The 16,633-nt window shown below is 38.3% G+C and overlaps 1 protein-coding gene across 1 annotated transcript; it reads right to left on the reverse strand.

The window, feature by feature from the left end:
- Positions 1-8,936: 8,936 nt before the first annotated feature.
- Positions 8,937-13,858, reverse strand: LOC139123492 (uncharacterized). The gene is made up of 2 exons (XM_070689647.1): positions 13,810-13,858; positions 8,937-11,969 (listed from the first exon to the last, which is right to left on the reverse strand). Exon 2 carries the CDS (start codon positions 11,937-11,939, stop codon positions 10,392-10,394), a length of 1,548 nt encoding a protein of 515 aa, XP_070545748.1. The 5' UTR covers positions 11,940-11,969; positions 13,810-13,858; the 3' UTR covers positions 8,937-10,391.
- Between the last annotated feature and the right edge of the window lie 2,775 nt (positions 13,859-16,633).

Genomic DNA, 16,633 nt, shown 5'->3' on the forward strand with positions numbered 1-16,633 from the left:
ACATATTGTGTACAATAAGCAATGCAACTTATGAATAAATTAAAATTAATAAGGTAACATAAGTATATGATTTAACATAATCAAATTAATTCTTGTCCAAAATATGTTATCACGATAACATTGGAAAGTTCAAACACACTAGACTGTGATTAAAATTAAAAGTCTTGGCATTTCGACATACTTTTATGAAGTAGAACAAGAAACTATTTTACATACCGAAAATATATCAAGCATTACAAACAATAGAGCTTAAAGATAGAATACGCCTCTGGGACAGATATCCGGACTCTAAAATGTTTGCAATACTTTTCTGATCTACCGCTTATTGTGGGGACTCATTTTCAAGCTCTTGGAATACTCAGCGTCTTAGCTTTTCGAATATTGAAAATGTTACTTTCCTCATAGAGTTAACACAGGGATGGCGGCCATTTTGAATTTCAAATGTCGGTAAAATTTGGGTAATTTATTTCTTCAGTACCAAATTTTGTACGGTAATCCGAAGTGTTATTCTTGATCACGTAAAAGAATGGGTGAAAGTTTCACTGAGGAAAGTTTAAGAAAAAACTTTAAATCTCTCACTTACGAGGTGCTTACTACATTCAGTTTGCAAAAAAGTTGTATATTCTGGAATGTAAAATCTTACCTAGCGAAATAATTCATAAAATGAAAAACTTAAAATTCCAGCATCTTTGACGATAGACTTAAAAAGTGCGTTTCGCTAATATACCTAATCGTTGTTGTAATTGTAAGTTAAACTTAGAACACAAAAGTCGCTGATAACTATTGTAAGGCCTCTTCCCATAGCTTACCCTGTCGTTAGCTTACGTGTTTGCACGCACTAGCTATTATGCATTATTAGTCTGTGTGTCTGTTGGCGCGATATCTTAAAAACTCAAGAATCAACTGTGGCTCATTGATACCGTTTTGAAATGCCGAGTACCTGTAGTCTTAGCTTCTATAATTAATGCTAATTTCAACATTTGTTTATTTATTTATTTATTTATTTATTTATTTATTTATTTATTTATTTATTTATTTATTTGGAAAGCCAACGGGATATAGTCCCATTTATAGGTTCCAAAATTATGTGTTCAGAAAACATATCTCCTCAAAATTACTGTATCACATCTTAAAAATCTTGATACATATGTTTATCATGGAAGCATACGACAGATTTAAGGTCATTTAAAAGTTTCATGACAGTTATCGCATGTTTCGCTGTTCATAGTTCAGCAGCAGCAATTATGAAAGAAACTTCAAAATGTCTTAGAATGCTCATTTTGGTCGTGAGACCAAACTTTCTCGAATTGTGTAACGATGTTTAATGTTCGTGATCCGTGATTAGGCAATCAAACGTATCAGATAATAGACGCGACACAATGATAAAACTTCGCTGAAAATTGTCAAAGGACAAATACGTGATTGTGAAAAAGAAAAAAATATTTGTAAAACCAGTGCCAACATAACACCAAGACACGAAAACGTTGGTTGTATGAACCTTTATTGGCAATGCACATCATACTCCAAAATAAACGATAACAACAAGAAACCTGTGCTGAGACAAAGACACCCATACCCCGCCCCCACACCCACATCCACACCCCTGGGAACGGGCATGACAACTGTCCTTTATGGGTACCCATATAGCTATTTTTATCCAGATGGCGGAATGTTTGTCGGATTTACAGTTGTTTCATAACAATGTTCTGCTACTCTTATGAATCTATCAGGAGAGAAGAGATTTACATAGCGGACTGTGTTTTAAAGTTAGTTGTTGTATAACAATGCCTTCCTTCTGTGTTGGAGTGATCGTGAGAACACAAGTTGGTTTCTTTTGTTGAGCGTAAAACACTCCGGGTGGCGGATTATAATAAAGGTTGCACCGCTTGTTAGCGCTGCCAAATGGCTCCGCTTAAAGGTACACGGTCACCGTGAATTTGCATATTCCATATATGGGGGGCGGGGCTTAGCATACTACCCCCGTAACACAAATACAAATACTTCATCAGGGTATTTTCTGCTTTTGCCTTGATAAGGTATCTTCCCAACTCGCCTTGTATGCCAATAATTGTTGTAAATTTGCTGATTCCCAAGATGAAAGATAGAAATTGGTTACATAACTGTTCCAAAGTATCACTAACCCTTTGAGCGCCAAAGTCAATTTTTGTCGCCTTATGACTATACCCAGACATTTTGTTTTCAAATTTTTGCCAAAATTTTGATAAAAAACCGTAGCCAATGAAATATGTCTGTTCGCCCCACAATCATCAAAAATGTTACAGAAAAATTCATAAAATAGGTAAAATGTTACATTAAAATTTTGGTTGGAAACATTACAGCACTCAAAGGGTTACAGCCCCATATAACAAAACAGGAAAAATAAGTTGATCAAATAGCATAAGGCAAAGTGGTGTGGAGACGATTCTTGTGACTCTGAGTGATACATCGCAATGTAAATAATACTTAAATGCCTTATTTTAGCAGGATATTGTTCCTTTTGGTTTCTATTCCTAAATATCAAAACTTCCTAACTGCTGTTACATTGTCATTATAAATTCTAAAGTTAATATTATTTAGAAGCCTGTTACTTGTATTAAAATCATAACCTTTGTTTTATTAACATTAATAACAAGATTTCACTTCTTACATATTAATTAATCAAGAAAGATTCTGTAATCAATCTGCAGTTTCTGACATAAAAACTAGATCGTCTACATACCGAATGCAATTAATGGGTCTATCACCAAAAATACAGGACTGGTTTATCAGCATGATTTACAAATATATGTAGGAGGTCATTCAAACAAATAAAATTGCTGAATAAAATTTGAGACATATTGCATCATTGCTTATAATATAGACAGTACTCCGGTAGAACAAGCACACAGTCAGTGTGTAGAACAAAATAACATTGCCCTAGATGTAAATTTTCTACCTGTTGTGTTGTCGCCACCAGCATTTGGTACATTATGGAAAGTTGTTCGAGACTCCCGGCAACAACAGTTGAACAATGCAAAAATTACGTAGGAATATACCGGCGACAACTGTTACGTTAATGTAATTTTGCATTGGTTCGACTGTTGTTGCCGGGCGTCCCGATAGGCTTTCTCTAGTACAATTCAAAGTGCGCATGCGCTTCAAAGTGAACAACGCTGCCACTGCCTGGCCAGCTCAAAGTAGATGGTACTCGTCGGTTTTTAAATTGAAGGTGATTGCTTTTTAGTTGTAGATGTCGGGTGAGATTTTACAGTCGTTTGCTCTTGAGTTGTCAAGTGCCGTTTTTGTTGTTGTCGCCAGTTTTTTCGTCAGAAATGTGTAACAGTTGTCGCCGGTACATTCCTATGTAATTTTGCATTGGTTCAACTGTTGCCAGGGTCCCAAACGGCTTTCCACAGTTTCGTGTTGCTCATTCGGCTGTAAATAATCTTTATCGGGTTTCTGTTGAATATTTTTCTGGGCTTGTGGTCTTTCGGGAAACATTTGTCTTCTAGGGATAGGAATCGTTGTCCGATTTTGGTGCTCACATTCTCACTCAATCGGGTTTCAAAATGTCGCCACCAAAACACATAATATTATTTATCAAATTTTAACACCACCTACAAATAGAATGGTACGTCCTAATCATATAAATGAGAGTGTCGAGCTAAGAATTAAATCCTTTCACTTCTGTCTGAGGATTGCAGGATGCATGAAACTTAAGTAACATATATTATTACTTTGTACTTGAAGTAAACGATGTTACAATTTCATCCCTACAAAGTTATTTCGTCGGCGTCGTTTACAAGGCCAAGGTATCAACGGGGGACAACACGGAGAAGGTTTACATCGGCCTCACTAACAACACCTTCAAGACGCCCTTCGCTAATCACATGCAATTGTTCCGTAACGAGAAATATCGTAACTTTACAGAACTGTCAAAGTTGTCTTTAAAAGACAAGCTTCGACGTCTCGTGGTCAATTATTGACAAAGCATCAAATAAGCAATCGATGTAATCTGTGTATATCAGAAAAGCTACACATCAATGCTGACAAATCTACGCTGTTAAACAAACGCTCTTAGTTGGTTTCAAAATGCCGCCACCAAAACAAATATTATTTATCAAATTTTAACACCACCCAGAAATATAATTGTACGTCCAGACCATATAAATGACCATATAAATGAGTGTAGAGCTAAGAATCATTTCACTTCTGTCTTAAGATTCATTTGGTGTACAGTAAGTACTTTTACCTAGAGGGCATGGGCAAAAAATGAGGAGTTCAAAAAAGGTTGCCAGAATTCACTAACTTGATGAAATATGCCCAGCACGTAACAGTATCACCTCATTAATCTTTCTGACCACCCCCGGGATATTAAATGTACCGCCCTCAACCTTCGATCCGGGGAAATTATCAGCCGTTCTTAAACGGATCTAGAGTGGAAGATTCCATGATGATCACAACAGTTAGTTTACCTGTACCAAATGAAATCCGTATGGAAATTAGATAACACTAAAAGTTGCAGCATTGTAAAACAGTAGGGAGCCATGGCGACGCCCTACAGCGACTCCATTCTTCCCTGAGCGGTGAACTTTTCGTCCTGGCACCGGAAGCAATCTACAACATACATAGATATAGCTGAAAATGCTAACTTCGAATATGAAATAACCTTTAACCTTGTAATCTCTCAGTTTTCCATGGTATGAATACTACGCCAAAGATGCAAAACTGAAAAATTTAACACGGTGACTATGCATGCTGACTTTTCAGATTTCTCTGATCTTCCGTGATCTTGATTCAACACGGAATGATAATCTATACTTGGACAGTGCACTGATATGATTCAGGCAATCGATAGTTCTGGGTTTAGGGACCGGTCAGTTTTTTTGGCCCGGGGGTGGATGATGTTTTACAAACGTCAAAAAGTGGCTGACCCCGCCCCCCTTCCAACTTTAGAATACAAGGTGACCCCTATTCCGAATTTGGGAAACAGGGTGACCCCCACGCGCGCGACAAAGGTAAAACAAAGGCTGGAATATAAATTCAATAATCATATATATAAATATATATATATATATATATATATATATATATATATATATATATATATATATATATATAAGAAAATGTAGGAATTCAGGTGATCCCCAGTGGAGCGTGGAGTGGGGTGGAGATAGAAGAAACTTAGGTTGACACACACTACCACACCTGGTTGTTAGGTTCCAAACGTATTTATTATACCTAAAACACAACCAATATTTACATTTTCAGTCAGCGCACCCCAGACATATGAAACTAGGTGTCCCCTACGGCCTGGCAATACGCATTTGTCGCATTTGTTCGGAGCCAGAATGGCGTGATACACGCCTTAACATTCTACAACAATCGCTGATTGAACGCGATTACCCTCACAACCTCGTCAAAGAACAAATAAATAGAGCAAAATCAATCCCCAGGCCGGCTCTCCTTCAGTACAAAAACAAACAGGGAGACTGTCGCATCCCACTAGTCACGACATATAATCCCCGTCACCCTAACTTGAAATTCATCATGTCCTTGAACCTCCCAACACTCCATAAGTCACCAAGATGTAAAGAAGCCATCCCTAATGTGCAAATTATATCATATCGACGCAATGTTAACCTCAAAGACCTCCTTGTCCGCTCGAATATTGACAACGCCGGTGAATCCAGCCCCGGTTTCACCAAATGTCAGTCTACGAGGGTAGAGTTGACTTTTCAGATCCTCAGATTCAGATCAAAGATCTCAGATCAAAGATCCTATAACTTCAGACGCAGATTCGGAATTAAAATTTCACAATTTTCAAAGTTTGATGTAATATACTGATAAATAAAATATAATTTAGATTCCAAAAGGCTTTAGAAATAATTTTATTTCTATCTTGAATCTTGAACTTAAAAACTTCGGTCTAAGAAACAGAACGTCATCAGTCGAAGACAGGGTGCGCAATGATTCAACTTGTTATGTGATCACGTGTGTAGGCAATTAGTAAACGTTCAAATGCCTCATGCCGATATACGCCCTCTATAGTCAATACATAGAGATAAACACACCACCAGCGATCGAACGATCAAGACCGCGACGTGACGATCATTAAATGCTGGCAATCGACTGTCCATATTTTACCATCGTTCGTAATATTGATAGCGAGGGAATATAACTAATCCATGTTGGAGGCCGGTGACCCCGGGCAAAATCAGGAATTCAGGGGTCGGAAGAAGCAAGTTAGTTAATCTGTAATTGTAAACGCGTGTTCGTGGAAACTTGCTGAGCGAAAACGTTTATGTAGAACCTTTTTTTTGTTATCATACCTGCCTTGTACACATATTTTAAATTATTATTCTAAATATTGTAATCATACTGTTAATACGGGTATTGTAAAAGGCTTCTAAATTCGAATCTGCGTCTGAAGTTATAGGATCTGAGATCTGAGGATCTGAATCTGAGGATCTGAATCTGAGGATCTGAAAAGTCAACTCTACCAGTCTACGAGGGGTTGCAACATTTGCAAATATACCCTCAATACATCACAGTTCCAAAGCACGGTCAACAACAAAACATACACAATCAGAAATGCCATCAGTTGCAACAGCAAAAACGTCGTATACCTCCTCACATGCCAACGCTGCCATAAACAATATGTCGGGGAAACAAAAACATCTCTCAGTGCGTCACAAAAGAGATACCCCGGTCGCCATACATTTTAATTCTGATCAACACAGTATCAGTGATATTTCAATAATTGGCATCATACAAGTCAACAAACAGGATGACAAACTACGCAAACATTTAGAATCACAATGGATCAAAAAACTTGACACACTGTCCCAAGCTGGCCTAAATATTCGCCCAAAATTTACATGGCCTTCAACAGCGCCCCCACATACCAGCTTTTGAGTATTTGAAGGAACCCCCTGGACTTCAGCGCGCCAATTTCCAGCTCTCGGCGTAGGTCCAGACAGTTTTGACCGTACTCACAACCTCGAGGTTAGTCTCTCTCCTGTCATTTATGTACATTTACAGATTTTCAGATACTTGTAACTCCACATTGCTCGTTTTCCCATACAATTCAACCATTGAAAATTTTATGTTCGTACTTTTTATTGTAGAAAACACCTGAAGAAGCTCTAAATTTAGAGCGAAACGTTGTGTTTGAGGTATAATAAATACGTTTGGAAACTAACAACCAGGTGTGGTAGTGTGTGTCAACCCAAGTTTCTTCTATCTATCTATCTATCTATCTATCTATCTATCTATCTATCTATCTATCTATCTCTCTCTCTCTCTCTCTATATATATATATATATATATATATATATGTAGGTAGGTAGGTAGGTAGGTAGGTAGGTAGGTAGGTAGGTAGGTTAGGTTGTACTCGCTGGTTGAGAAAGTGCTCGATGCGGTCATTCCGCAGAGCGATTTATACTTCAGGATTGACTGGAGTGACAAAGTAACTGAGTTGTTACTCTGAGTTTCGCGCTCTATGCGGTCATCAGACAACTGAAGAATCCAGCTCCCGGCATAGAGAATGCTCGTCGGCACCCAGGTGGCGAAGGTGTTGGTATGTAGTTGGCAGTTCCAGTTTCTAGGTGGGGTCGCAGGAGTAGTTTGTTTTCATGGCGACATTTGGAAACAAGTTCTGACCTTTGGTTGAGTAGACTGTTCTTGTCTGCGTTGATTATGCAGAGTTTTTTTCTGCGAGGCACAAGTTGCAGCGTTTTGTTTCGTTGGTGTATGCGGTTGCCCTGGTGACGATGGACCAGCTGACCACTAAATGCTACTACGGACTAACAGAATCAACATTCAAAAGCCGTTACACCTACCACAGGTACTCATTCAACCAAAAGAAACAAGCTAACAGCACCGAACTTTCAAAGCACGTATGGAAGCTAAAACAAGGAGGACGACCATTCACTATCAGCTGGTCCATCGTCACCAGGGCAACTGCATACACTAACGAAACAAAACGCTGCAACTTGTGCCTCGCAGAAAAACTCTGCATAATCAATGCAGACAAGAACAGTCTACTCAACAAAAGGTCAAAACTTGTTTCCAAATGTCGCCATGAAAACAAATTTTACTTAATGAACTACTCCTGCCACCCCACCTAGAAACTGGAACTGCCAACTACATACCAACACCTTCGCCACCTGGGTGCCGACGAGCATTCTGTATGCCGGGAGCTGGGATTCTTCAGTTGTCTGATGACCGCATAGAGCGCGAAACTCAGAGTCACAACTCAGTTACTTTGTCACTCCAGTCAATCCTGAAGTATATATGTATATATACTCTTGTCAGTTGTACGATCGGAATTTACAAAGTGTCAATATTCTGAATGAGTTGTGAATAAATTAACACTTTCTATGCATAACCAGATGTCCAGAACTGTTGTACATAAATGGATGTCATCATTAAGAAAAGCAGCAAATCAAAAACTTTGATGGGTTTTTAGACTCGCTAGCCTTCAAAGTACATCTCCTGAGAAGCCATAGAGAACTATGTTTAGAAGTTGTAGCCAAATCTGATATGCGCAGTGTCTGAGAGGACCTTTTCTTTTAACATTGAAATCAGCACAGATAATTACAAAAACTGCCTTTTGTTAACTATTATTTAGCCATTAAAAAACACCTTTTTACAGTAAACCTACGACACAAGGGAAAATAGTTGCATCAATGAGAATGAAAAATATTTTGTCATTTTTCTCTTTCTAAAGTATGTCACTGTATCAAATGTACTGTGAAATATTAGTGCATGTTGCTGTCTTATGCTCAATTCTCATAGAGAAAACAGAAAAGATTCAGAAAATTTGTCATGCTTTTCGTATGAACTGCATATTTCATAATGATTAGTACACTTTGCAAAACAGACTTTCAAGTTGCAAACATCAAGATATCACTTATATCTGATATACTAAAGAACCGCGCCCTGCCGAAAAATATTAAACATCCAGATATCTTTGATATATGTCTCATATATGAAGGCACGCAGCCGAAGGGCATGCTGAAAAATGTCTGATATTTTAAAGTAACGCGCCTATAGGGCGCACCGAAAAATATTAAACATACAGATATCTTTGATATATGTCTCATATATGAAGGCACGCAGCCGAAGGGCATGCTGAAAAATGTCTGATATTTTAAAGTAACGCGCCTATAGGGCGCACAGAATAATATTAAACATACAGATATCTCTAATATTTATATGTGTCTGATATATCAAAGTCATGCGTCCAAAGGACGCGCTGAAAAATAGTCTGGTTATTAAAGTTACGTACTAGAAGGCCGCGCCGAAAAACGCAACTGAATGGTGAAATTCGTGGCTGGCATGATGCATTTTAGGCAAGTATGGGTCCTTGTCAAAATTCAAAAACATACTGACCCCATTGGGCATTTAAAAAGACAAGATAAACCCCCATTCACCAAAGTCAAAAACAGGGTGACCCGCCAAAGAATCCCCCCGCCCGAAGAAACTGATCAGTCCCTTAAAGTGGCACTCGCACTTGGTAACATTTTAAAAGCACATTTTTTAATGCCAACGGTCGATATTTGACGAGGCGACTGCGCGCGGATCGCGAGATATCGATAAAAACATGTCTTCAAAAAAGTAAAAGTTTGAATTCCGGTGGCCCACCTAAATTCAGCTTCCGAACATCGAACGTTCGGCACTGGGGCCATTGTCAACTAAGCTATGGAGTACGAGTCTACGCTGACGCTGCTGTACGCCACAGTACCACTGGCGTCGGTGATCGGTCATGGCCTTTGGGAGAAAGCTGAGTCTTACTGACTTGGCGTATAAACGAAAAACAATTTTTGCTGATTCCACCAGAATTGGCAAAGGTGACTAGCACAGTTACGTGCGGTTGATACATAGCGGCCGCCGCGTGATATGCATAGACGCATGCCACGCGCGCATACCACGCGCGCGGCGTACTGTGTGGCAGACGACAAAATGTAGTCATCGGAGGCGGCTAATATTTGACATGTAAAAACTGATGTTTATGTGATATTGGTTAAAAATATAATACAACCGATTTAGAATAATGAAAACGACAAAAACTAAGGAGAAGTTTTTAAAAACTTGCCTGAGGTAAAGGCATAATGCTGTATATAAAGTCTTTGCAGTGGGAAGTAAATTAATTGCGTCGTTCGAACTTATTGTAGACTCCCTAGAATATCGTCAATCAGCACAACAACAAACCTTCGGGTGATTTCGAGTCAAAATTAGAACGATCGTAAAACTTCGGGATGTGAAAAATACGCTCGGGAAATGACATGTTTTTATCGATATCTCGCGATCCGCGCGCAGTCGCCAAGTCAAATATCGACAGTCGGCATTAAAAAAATGTGTTTTAAAATGTTACAAAGTGGGAGTGCCTCTTTAATGGCCCAGGGTCAATTAAATCCAGTCGCAATGGCTACGATGCGTATACCAGCTGCTGTCTCTTTTCTCAGGGTAATTGTGTGTACACCTGGTTTAACTCCCGTTCGCAATATATACACTTGACTAGTTCCCCATCTGAAATCCGTTTTCACAACAGTTGCTGTAGATTCGTCTTCATCAAGCCATGCAGTGACCTGTCCACAACCATCACATGTCATAAATCCCATTACAATATGAGCTTTCTCGTGTTCGTACGGCGTTATATCAATTTTGAATTTTATTGTGCTGTTTGGCTCTGTTGATTCCCAAAAGTTCTTTTTATCCACGCGGGCCTGGTCCCCTCCGGTAGAGTTCCCATGCCAACCACTCATCATAATAGGAACGAGAGGGTTGGAGTTTCCTGTCTGGGCGCGTACAGTTGCCCAACACTGAGTACTTTTTAGTTTTGTGGTGTTCAGTAATGGCGAGGGGATGGACATACGTTTCCTTTGGTTATCTGCAGATTGGCTATGGGAAGTGTTTGTCATTCGTTGAATTACCCTTAACAGAACGTTGCCAAACATTCGCGTCAGAATGTTTCCAACCAGGGAATGGTATTGCACGCTTGGATGGCAATGGTCCACTGGACTTGCAAAAATAGCAGCTTCCCCTCGCTCGATGAGATCGCATAAAGCCACTTTCATGTCAAGGGATGGCACATTGTAATGCGCACTCAACGGTTTACTACAGCTGTCTACGTTGCTCTGACAAGAATTGAATTGGAAGCCAGTAACAAAATTCACATATACCAGCTGTGGTCCGTTGGCCACCTGCAACACTTTTCTTGTATATTCTTCTTGCGGAGAACAGCCATAATTATAAAGGTAATCGTTGACACAACATTCCCACAGGAGGATATCGAGCTCAGTTAAATTTAAGAAATTCCCCATGCAATAAGTATGGAACAAGCTTCCCGTTGCACCAACTGCACCGTTGAATATTTCGACTTTTGTACCCAGCGCTTCTTCCAAATTGTTCTTAAGTTTTGCAGCGTAGCAATTCATCCCTCCGACTCTAGCCCCAGTTGAGATCGAGCCTCCACTGACCCCGATCCTTAAAGTCTTCTGTTTGAGCAAAATGTTTTTGAAAACGGTCTCCAATTTGGAAAAACTTGCTGAGTTTTCCAGAGCTTTAAGTTGTCGTTCTTTTTTAAATCCCGACTCAAGATCTTCAGTATCCAAACTTTTACGAAGTTTGAGAAACCTTTCTTCAACGGCGTGTAAGTGTGTTCGATTCATTGTGTCTTTCAGCTTGTTCCTGTCGTCACCGGCAGTTGGACGTCCCGCATGCAGCAAGTTGCCAGTGATCGCCATTGGTCGCGGAACGGTTTCCTCTCCGCCATCAAATTCTCCCCACAGCTTCAAAGGTGAACGCTCGTGTACCAACGAATACGCCCCCGATGAAAACGACGCGTAGAACACAACAGTGAAGCATACCAAGACTATAAGAATGAACCATGCGATAGTCATCTTGTGTCGATATATCGAACGAGAACCATGTCGATCATGTTGTATAGCCATGCTTTCTGGTGGGTGATATCTACTGCCAGTCTGAAAACAATGGATGTGGACATTAGTGACACGTTTAAGGTAGATCGCGCCTCGACTCAGGGACACATATACGGACTTTCAAACTTTTACAATTTTTTTTTCTGATCTACCACTTGTAGGGGTTCATTTTGAAGCTCTTGGAGAAAAACAGACTTTCACCGGCTTAGTATTTCGAAAATCGAAAATTTTATTTTTTCTCCATAGAAGTAAACACATGGATGGCGGCCATTTTGAATTTCAAATATCGGTAAATCTTGGGTAATTTGCGTCTCTAGTACTAAAATTTGCACGGTGACCCCCAATTTTTATTCTTTATTTTGAAAGAGAATGGTCGAAAGACTCCTTAAGGAATTAATGTTGGAGCAAAGTTTAAGTCTTTCACTTTCGAGGCGCATACTACGTTAGAGCAAAGGCCATAGAGGAAGTAACAGCTGCCTGTATAATTGGCAAAATCTATCAGCAACGTGTACATAGGCGTCCTTATGACGCCAAACCCCCCTGACAGGTTTTGCATCAGACCCGGCATATCTTAAATGTTATCAGACGTTCAGTTTATCTGACAAATACAGGGTTTAAACCCCAAATTGCCGTATAAAGGAAGTCATCGATTACTGTCCTACAATAAATAACGAGAATGTTAATTTGCAACACAGCCAGGCATGCTCCCAGAAATGTAGTTGTGGTTCTGCTCATTCTGTCAAATTTTCATCAAGTTATCCAGAAAAGTAATACCGTCATCATTGAAGTACCTTCAGATCGCTAATTTACACTTAAAAAGTTTGGTAATTAACAATGCTGTCAATAAGTATATGGTGACGGAAAGATAATGAAGAGTGTACATTGATAATGGTGTGCGTTGAACCGTTGGCAATACGCAGTGGACTCTATGCAAATAAGGCTGCATACAAGCGTGTGAAGATTTTACGACACGGTGTACATGTTAACGCTGTTGTACACACAATATAGATTTATGGGGACGGGAATGTTGGAATTTTGCGCTTCACATAAGTACTATAACTGCAAGCTGCTTATCTACATGTTATCGTTGTTTTTCATAGAAATATGGATTTAGGGGAACGGGAATGCGCCCAGAACGTCACCAAAAGTAGAAACATTGTAAATTCCAGCGATTTTCTTCTCTCAGAGGAAGTAGCAACCACAGCACCCTATTATACTTATTAATATTATATATTATATTATATTATATTATATTATATTATATTATATTATATTATATTATATTATATTATATTATATTATATTATATTATATTATATTATATTATATTATATTATATTATATTATATTATATTATATTATATTATATTATATTATATTATATTATATTATATATATTATATTTACTTTTGAAGATAAGAGTGTTCTTTTCAAAACATATTTTTGTTAATTGTTTGGTGATCCAATTTGGATGCTATATTCTGTTAATATCATGAGGAAATTGAAAGTTGCTTATAATAATGCTGATCGTTTTTTATGGGATATATAAAACGTAGTAGTGCGAGCTCTATGATTGTATCTAACAGAAACAATGACTTTGATGCCTTGCAAAGAAGGAAAATTTGTGGTTTAAAACAAAGAATTCTGAGAAGCAGTAATGATATTGTACGATGTGCGTATGACTCATTATATTTGAACTCTGAAACGATAAAGTTATGGAACAAGCTTTTTCTGTAGCTTAACTAAACTATGTATATTTATCACTATATTTTCTTTCGCTGTTATAAGGACAATGAGTTTGAGATAAAGTCTACGATGATAATAATAATAATAATAATAATAATAATAGTAATTGTTATTAAAAATAACAATAACGACTTACCGTGTTTGGCAATGTTACAGAGAGGAATTTTTCCGCGTTGGAATTTGGCGCAGTACATACAGTACTGTATTATAGACCAGCTGTTGATATATGCAACCGTTTTCATCCCGTAATACACTTATTTCCACCTCAACAGCTGTGTCACGTTGTAATCTCGGCCTAATCTGCAAAATTTATCCTGCTTTGGTACCACCTGCATTTATTGTGGCATCATGTGTCTAAACAGACACAAACACGCACGCACAGCGCAAACTGCTTCATGCCTTGTTTTTCTAGTAATGCGTAGTTACGAATTAGTGCAGCTGTATGCCAATTTCCGTCTGACGATGTTAAAAGATTGTGACACTGTTGCTCCGCATACTATACATACATACATACATACATACATACATACATACATACATACATACATACATACATACATACATACATACATACAATTTAAAAAAGTATGTCTTATTACAATTTACTCCAAATTTTATTACAAATCACTGCAGTGATTGTTATTACAAATTACTTCAAATTTTATTACAAATTGCGCTTGTTCAATTATTACAAATAACTCAAAAGTATATTACAATTTACTGCAGTTTTACAAATTACCACAAAATTTTATTACAATTTACTGCAATATAACGAATTAAGAAAGTATTACAAATTACTGCTCTACACCCCCTGCCAACCATGACGTGTTTGAGTAACCCCCCTCTCTGCTACAGAAATTTTGAGTGACCCCCGCCCTCCAAAAATTGGGAAAGTTTAATATCTTTACAGTAAAATGGATTGCTGCTGCGACAGGCCCTGTACAGACCCTGATTAAACCCTGTGGTACAGGTCTGTGTCAGAAAGAGGTTCCATTGCTGTGACAGGGGGTGATGTACAGGTCTGTATCCAGTGCTCTGATGACATGGCTGTATACAGTGCTGTGGACACAGTGATGTGACAGGGCCTGAAATTTCTGCCTGTCCCAGCACTGTACGTACAGGACTGTGCCTGCATCAGGGTCAAAATTATTTAATGAGCACACAATGCGTGTATTCCTTTTTCTTACCAAACTGGTTCATTTTTTTCTGAAAATATATACCCCTGAAATCTTACAAATTTTCAGCCACTGTATCAGGCCCTGTATTAAAATTCAACACAGACATACCACTGTTCATAAACCAGTATTTCAGTTATGTTGTCTCAGCACTGGATACTTGATTGCTTGCACTATTTGTATCTGCTGAGGGCATTCCTCCATTAGTAGAGCAGATGCATGTAAGTGTGGTATTTTGGCAAAATATTTCATTTTATGATACAAGCATGAAACTTTACAGGACCATCAATGGTGTATCACTTAGTAACAAAACAACGCTAGCCACCAGAAAATCCAAGATGGCGGCCGTTTATAGGCATGCAGCCATTTTCAATATGGCTGTTGATCAAATATTCTAAGACATAATCGCACAATTTTCTACCGATTTAAGTGGTTTCTGTATCAAAATCTATGTTTTTATAGGCCTGAGGCTGTTTTTGCAGGTCTTAAGGCATATTTGTGATTTTACTCATCAAAGATGGCGGCCATATTGCGGCCAATTTCCAATATGACTTCCCAGCAAATCCATATACTGGATTTTAAGGCATAAAATGGACAATCTATTATCTATCTAAATGTTATTTCGTGTCAAATTTATGTTTTTATCAATCTGATTAAAATCAGATGTAGAGTACGGCGACGTCTTCTTATGCATACGCGGTATTCTCTCGCTGTCGCCTCTCACTGGGAGTGAGAGGCGACAGCGAGAGAATACCGCGTACGCATAAGATGACGTCGCCGTACTCTACATCTGATTTTAATCAGATTGTGTTTTTATGTGCCTGACTCTACTATTGCATGTTTTAAAGTTATATCTTTTAATATTGTCATCCATTACGGAAGCTGCATGGCGACCACGGGCTTCCAAGCAAATAAAAAGCATAATTTATTACCTTTTAGTGATTTTATGTGTCATTTTATATTCTATGCGTGCATGAGACTGTTCCTACAGGTTTTAAAAGCATATTTTGTGATGTTTTTCCATCTAAGATGACGGCTGTGTGGTGGCCGTTTTGCAATATCGCTTCTAAGCAAATCAATATACTATATTTTATGACATAAAATGCACAATTCATTACCGATTTAAGTGAATTTTGTGTCAAATTGTAAGTTTTTAAGTGCCTGAGACTTTTCTTTCGGGTTTTAAAGGTATATTTAATAATTCTGTTCATCTCTTAATGGAAAACATACAAAATTTAACTATTTAACTAGCACTCATGAAACCATAGCCTACTGTCAAAAAACTGTTTGGTACTTTTTCAGACCAAATAATAATTTAAAAAGTTTATTTTGTCAAAATTGACGTGATATTAGTTTAGGCAAGGACAACTTCAAAGTACTGTGCAAATCAGAACACTGCGATAACACCCACACTTACCGACATATTCTCTATTACAGCCACATTTTGTCAACTTTTGACAACTTTCAGCGATAGAAGATGGAGCTGTCCTATAGACTCGCCAAGTGTCACCTTGGTATTCCCGTCCCAAGTATCTTTGTGTTGGTCTATTTGGCAAATTATACATTTCCCGTCCCCATATATATGAGCTACCTAATATGCATCATGTTTGGCATGCCGTATGAGTGCCAACTGAAATGGAGGAATTAAATTCTGCGATCGTTGCGGCTTGCAAATAGGTCCAATCTTGCATCATTCATATGCATAGCTGTGTTCGATCTATCATACATACATTCAATAAACTTTTAAAACTGCAAGATCCTCATCACTGACAGATTCCGGTTGTT

This window comes from Ptychodera flava (genome assembly GCF_041260155.1).
Source record: "Ptychodera flava strain L36383 chromosome 23 unlocalized genomic scaffold, AS_Pfla_20210202 Scaffold_23__1_contigs__length_28996876_pilon, whole genome shotgun sequence".
NCBI lineage: Eukaryota > Metazoa > Hemichordata > Enteropneusta > Ptychoderidae > Ptychodera > Ptychodera flava.

Bases quoted from the DNA above. Each gene is read 5' to 3' on its own strand.
- LOC139123492 (XM_070689647.1), bottom strand. From the start codon at position 11,939: ATGGCTATACAACATGATCGACATGGTTCTCGTTCGATATATCGACAC.